This window comes from Ranitomeya variabilis, chromosome 2 (assembly GCF_051348905.1).
Source record: "Ranitomeya variabilis isolate aRanVar5 chromosome 2, aRanVar5.hap1, whole genome shotgun sequence".
NCBI lineage: Eukaryota > Metazoa > Chordata > Amphibia > Anura > Dendrobatidae > Ranitomeya > Ranitomeya variabilis.
This window is the reverse complement of record NC_135233.1, coordinates 638,085,060-638,091,250: the sequence shown is the minus strand read 5'-3', so window position 1 is coordinate 638,091,250 and position 6,191 is coordinate 638,085,060. Positions and strand designations below refer to the sequence as shown.

Below are 6,191 nucleotides of genomic sequence, written 5' to 3'. Positions count from 1 at the left end.
AATCACATTATGAAAACTGCAACCAGAAGGGAAATGAAGATGTTGATAGTGAAGTGTTTCTTTGGTCATCTTCATCACCGCACTTCTCATGATGTTGCCTCATTCACGCCACCAGGCCTTGCATCTCTTTGTTGCATCGTTTGCATTTTGCACGCATGCCTGCCTTACCGATAGGCGAAGGAGCTTCATTAAAATATTCCCAAACTGGGTCTCTTTTACGGCCTGCTGCCATTATAAGGAAAGAATGTAATAAACCTCAGATCGTACACACAAACAGATCCAGACTTGTCTGTCTGTGGCTATGCTGCAGTATTGTGCTCAAAGTTTCACTTTCATTTTTTTGTCTGCTTGCCCTTCCTCCTCAAAACACTTAGATTCACATTCTTCTTGTGTTGTGCAGATCTATTCCACTCCAAACAATCAGAAACCTATTGTCTAACTTCTTGGACTTGGCACTGAAGGGGTTGATTCTGTATTCATAGGTTTGTAGAACAATAGGATTAAGGTCTTTTTCTCAACTCTGTTCATGTTGTAACATTTTTGCCATGAAGAAGAGGCTGGGACCTCTGCGGAGTCAAATTCAGTTTTGAGAACTGCGTAAGTAAAGCGAGCGTCTGTGATAATATAGGAGAGAAACTGCCCACTAATCCTACAGAAACCTCTGGAAGAGCATGGCATTGTGAATGTTACACATATACAGCCTTTATTCTACTGAGTTAAACATCTCAGCTTTATCTCATGATGGAAGAACCTTTGGATGGTAAAATATTTTCCTCAAAAAGCAGTTTATTGAAAAAAATCCGATTTAAATCAAAAAAATCCGATTTAAATCAAAAAAATCCGATTTTTTTGATTTTTTTTAAAAAACATTGATTTTTATCCATCCTGGTTTGAACAAACAGGTCAAGAATTGCGTTTATTTTTTTTTTACGACATTTACTGTGTGATATAAGTAATAAGGCATCTGTATTCCTCAGGTCAGTATGATTACAATGATGCAAGATTTATAGAGATTTATTTTAGATTTTACTTTTACACAAAATAAAATGCTTTTTAACAAAAAAAAGTTTTTGCATCATCATATATATTATAGCTGTAATTTTTACATTTTTCTGCCAACAGAGTCATGTGAGTGCTTGTTTTTTTGTGGGATGAGTTGAAAAGTATTGATACATTTTTGGGGAATATAACCTTTGATCACTTTGTTGCATTTTTTGGAAGGCAGAATGAACAAAAGAATTCAGCATTTTTTTCGTTAAGTTGTTCACGGTGTTGTAAAAGTGATAAGACAACGTCAATCTTCAGGTCAGCATGATTACAGCAATACCACAGTCATATGTTTTTTAATGTTTTGCAGCTTTACACAATACCAATAATTTTATAGAGAAAAAAAAGTTTTTGCATTGCTTTATTCATTCTTAGAGCTATAGCTTTTTAGTACCAGTAGAAAAAAAAACATGGGCCGCACATTTATAAATCCGACCTTGATCTAACTCCGCAAGGCATAAATTTACAAAACTGAACATGAAGTTCTTAGTTTCAAATTCTGATCAGTCTGTACGAAGCCCATTGCCACGTCACAGTGAACCTCTAAATGGGTCCCTAATAGTGATGAGCGAATATATTCGTTGCTCGGGTTTTCCTGAGCACGCTCTGGTGGTCTCTGAGTATTTGTGACTGCTCGGAGATTTAGTTTTTGTGGACATAGCTGCATGATTTACGGCTGCTAGCCAGCCTGAGTACATGTGGGGGTTTCCTGGTTGCTAGGGAATCCCCACATGTAATCAAGCTAATAGCCGCAAATCATGCAGATGCGGCAAGGAAAACTAAATCTCCGAGCACTCACAAATACTCGGAGACCACCCAAGCGTGCTTGGGAAAACCCGAGCAACGAGTATATTCGCTCATCACTAGTCCCTAACTCTTTATAGCCTTAACCTCTTACCGACATATGACGTACCGGTGCTTCGTAAGCCAGCTCCGACTTTGATGCGAGCTCTCACACTGAGCCTGCATCTTTCCTCGCACATGACTGCTGATTTATTCAGCCATCATGTGCCTTTAACAGCCATGCGATAAGCCAAGTTCCCACCAACGAGTGTGCGGGCACAGATCCTGTGCCCACTTAATTGCCATGATGGCCATTTGTGGGAATGTTCTGGAAAATAGGACATACCAGTACCTCCATTGTTGGGAAGGGGTTATCTTAGCTTGGCCAAAATATTTCCCCTCATAAGATGTGGTTCAGCTCATTGAGTCATTCCAAGTAGCTGTTGGACTAGGATTTTGGCCCACATGTAGGATCCATTCCTGCTGGAGTCGGCAAAACTCTGACTGTTACCCATGATGACTGCCCTAGCACATTTCCCCAGTGTATAGTTCAAAGGGTGTGATGTGTGCAGTAGTGCTACAATACTGTTGTGCCTCAGGGTTCTTGAATATGGCTGTAAAGGAAGACAGGGATGTCTGATTTGTGCCAAACATACAGTGGGGGAAAAAAAGTATTTAGTCAGCCACCAATTGTGCAAGTTCTCCCACTTAAAAAGATGAGAGAGGCCTTTAATTGACATCATAGGTAGACTACAACTATGAGAGTCAAAACTGAGAAAACAAATCCAGAAAAATCACATTCTCTGATTTGGCAAGATTTTTTTTTTCAGATTATGGTGGAAAATAAGTATTTGGTCATTAACAAACGTTCATCTCAATATTTTGCTATATATCCTTTGTTGGCAATGACAGAGGTCAAACCTTTTCTGTAAGTCTTCAAGGTTGGCACACACTGTTAGTGGTATGTTGGCTCATTCCTCCGTGCACATCTCCTCTAGAGCAGTGATGTTTTGGGCCTGTCACTGGGCAACATGGACTTTGAACTCACTCCAAAGGTTTTCTATGGGGTTCAGATCTGGAGACTGGCTAGGCCACTCCAGGACCTTCATATGTGTCTTACAAAGCCACTCCTTCATTGCCCTGGCAGTGTACTTTGGATCATTATCATGCTGAAAGACCAATCCACGTTTCATCTTCAATGCTCTTGCTGATGGAAGGAGGTTTCCATTCAAAATCTCACGATACATGGCCCCATTCATTTTTTCATGAACACGGATCAGTAGTCCAGGTCCCTTTGCAAAGAAACAGCCTCAAAGCTTGATGATGCCACCTCCATACTTCACAGTAGGCATTGTGTTCTTGGGATACAACTCGGCATTCTGTCTCCTCCATACACGACAAGCTTTGTTTCTACCAAACAGTTCTACTTTGGTTTTATCAGACCGTACGACGTTCTCCCAATACTCTTCTGGATAATCCAAATGCTGTCTAGCAAACATCAGATGGGCCCGGACATGTACTGAATTAAGCATGGGGACACGTCTGGCACTGCAGAATCTGAGTCCCTGGAGGTGTAGTGTGTTACTGATGGTAGCCTGTGTTCCGGTAGTCCCAGCTCTATGCAGGTCATTCACTAGGTCCCCCGTGTGGTTCTGGGATTTTTGCTCACCATTCTTGGGATCTTTTGACCCCATGGGGTGAGATCTTACATGGAGCGCCAGATCAAGGGAGATTATCAGTTGTCTTGTATGTCTTCTATTTTCTTATTATTGCTCCCACAAGTTGATTTCATCACACCAAGCTGCTTGCCTATTGCAGATTTAGTCTTCCCAGCCTAGTGCAGGGCTACAATTTTGTTTTTGGTGTCCTTCGACAGCTCTTTTATCTTCAACATAGTGGAGTTTGGAGTGTGACTGTTTGAGGTTATGGACAGGTGTCTTTTATTCTGATAAGTTCAACCAGGTGCCATTACTACAGGTAATGAGTGGAGGACAGAGAAGCGTCTTAAAAAGAAGTTACAGGTCTCCGAAAGCCAGAAATCTTGCATGGTTTTTAGGTGACCAAATACTTATTTTCCACCATAATTTGCAAAATAAATCTTGCCAAATCAGACAATGTGATTTTCTGGAGTTGTTTTCTCAATTTCAAAGTTGTAGTCTACCTATGAACTCAATTACAGGCCTCTCCTCTTTTTAATTGGGAGAACTTGTACAATTAGTGGTTGACAAAATACTTTTTCCCCCACTGTAGCTCTGGTAGGCCTATTCAAGTTTCACAGAAAATGCACACCAAGGGCAGATTACCCATTTCAGAGACTGCAGGTGGACTACATATAACTACCTCAGACGGGTACTTATGAATAAGCCCTGGTATGCATTGACCTCTTCTCTGAGTGGCCTGATGCTTGGGCCTTGACCAAAGATGAGACAAAATCTCTGCTAAAAAAATTGATAAGTGAGGTGGTTTGCAGATATGGTGTACGCGAAAGTGACAGAGGCACTCACTTCACTGATGAAACAGATTATGTCCATTCTGGGGATAATACAGGCTTTCCATGTTCCTCGTCACCCACAAAGTAGTGGGAAAGTAGAACGCCTAGTACTCTGAAATAAAAATTCCATAAGTGCATGGAGGAAACACACTTCTCCTGGGTAGACTGCTTGCCCATTGCATTGCATTTAGTGAGGACCTCCACGAGGGTTAGAGAGAAGCTGTCCCAGTACGAAATACTGTTTTGTAGGATCCCTAAGGCCTCTTTCACACTTCCGTCTTTTGGCATCCGTCGCAATCCGTCGTTTTGGGCAAAAAAACAGATCCTGCCAACGTGCTCGCAGGATGCGTTTTTTGCCCATAGACTTGTATTCACGACGGATCGCCACACGTCGCGTCCGTCGTGCGACTGATCCGTCGTGTTTTGGCGGACCGTCGTCACAAAAAAACGTTCAATGTAACTTTTTTTGTCTGTCACATCCGCCATTTTTGACAGCGCATGCGTGGCCGAAACTCCGCCCCCTCCTCTCCGGACTGCAGAATGGGCAGCGGATGTGTCGAAAAACTGCATCTGCTGCCCACACCGTGCAAAACTTTCACAACGTCCGTCGGTACGTCGGCCCGACGCATTGCGACGGACCCGTACCGACGGAAGTGTGAAAGAGGCCTTAGACACTAAGTTGGCAAAACTTACACAAAATGCATCTACTCTGTCTCATGTCTCTCCCCAACAAAAGTTGAGTTTACAAGGGAAAAGGCTCAAAACAGGAAAATATGAAAAGCAACATTTTTGAGAATATAAAAATGGACAATTATTAATATTTAAGGCATGTTTGTTTCTAGTTAACTGATCAATGAACCACTAGCGACGCAACAAAATAGAATGCCAACAGCAAGGCTACCAATTTCTTAAGTACAAAAACAATTAATCTAGAACAGAATTTTAAATCATAAGAAGCTAAAAAACAAATATATACCTTTTACTGCTAGTTTTATAGCAGTCTATAATAATTCTGCAGGTGGATAAAAGGTATATAAGTTATTGTCACAAACATGAAATGACACATAATAGGATTCTGATTTAACTAGTGGGTTGTCTTCAATCTCTTCAGTTTCTGTACAGTTTTCCATCTTAAAATCTTTTGTAAAACATAATTCAATTTGTCCAAGAGTTTGTACGTCTTCACCCTGAAAGGTCAATTACAAATTAATTAAAAAGATATTCAAGTATAGTTGTTTTATAAACTGTACCCATGAATCAACCAGTAAGGAAAACCTAATGCCTATCTGCCAAAGCAGACACATCTACTTATTACTTTGGGAACATGGATTTTCTAGTTTTATGTGCACAGAATGTACACAGCGAAAACTTCTTGAAAAAGGGCTGATTAAAAACTTTTAAAAAAATGAATATACAGTGGATGAAATAACTGTGCACTATGATTAACAGAACAGTTCAAAACACTTAAGACTACACTCATTCCCAGGAATGTGTTATTTTTTTTGAGTTTTGAAACTTTGGATTTTAACTTGGGATGATCGAAAAGCAGATAACTCCTTATCCAAATAGCTATAGCGCTTACCAAATAGCTGCATCGTGAACCCCAATACCTGGACCGCTCCCGATAATCAGCTGTTTGGCACCGCAGCTGCATGTGTCACGGCTGTTTGAAAGTCATAACACATGCAAAGAGAGCCTGTTTGTTGGGTACCCCATTAACGGTGGCAGTTAAGGGTAATTATTCCGCTTTTTAACAGCAATGTGAAATAATGGTATAGCACCCCCACAGCATTGGAACATCAGGGATGATTTTTTAAAGTCCCCTGTCACGTGATTGCTGTTATTCATCGTATAATAGAGGCGATCACAC

The 6,191-nt window shown here is 40.8% G+C and overlaps 1 protein-coding gene across 1 annotated transcript in view; it reads right to left on the bottom strand.

Moving 5' to 3' along the window:
* Positions 1–998: 998 nt before the first annotated feature.
* Positions 999–6,191, bottom strand: part of RNASET2 (ribonuclease T2) — a 214,661-nt gene continuing 209,468 nt past the window's right edge. The window contains exon 10 of the mRNA XM_077289105.1: positions 999–5,508. Within this exon, the coding sequence (XP_077145220.1) occupies positions 5,323–5,508 (186 nt within the window). The 3' untranslated portion in view covers positions 999–5,322. The remainder of the gene's footprint in view (positions 5,509–6,191) is intronic.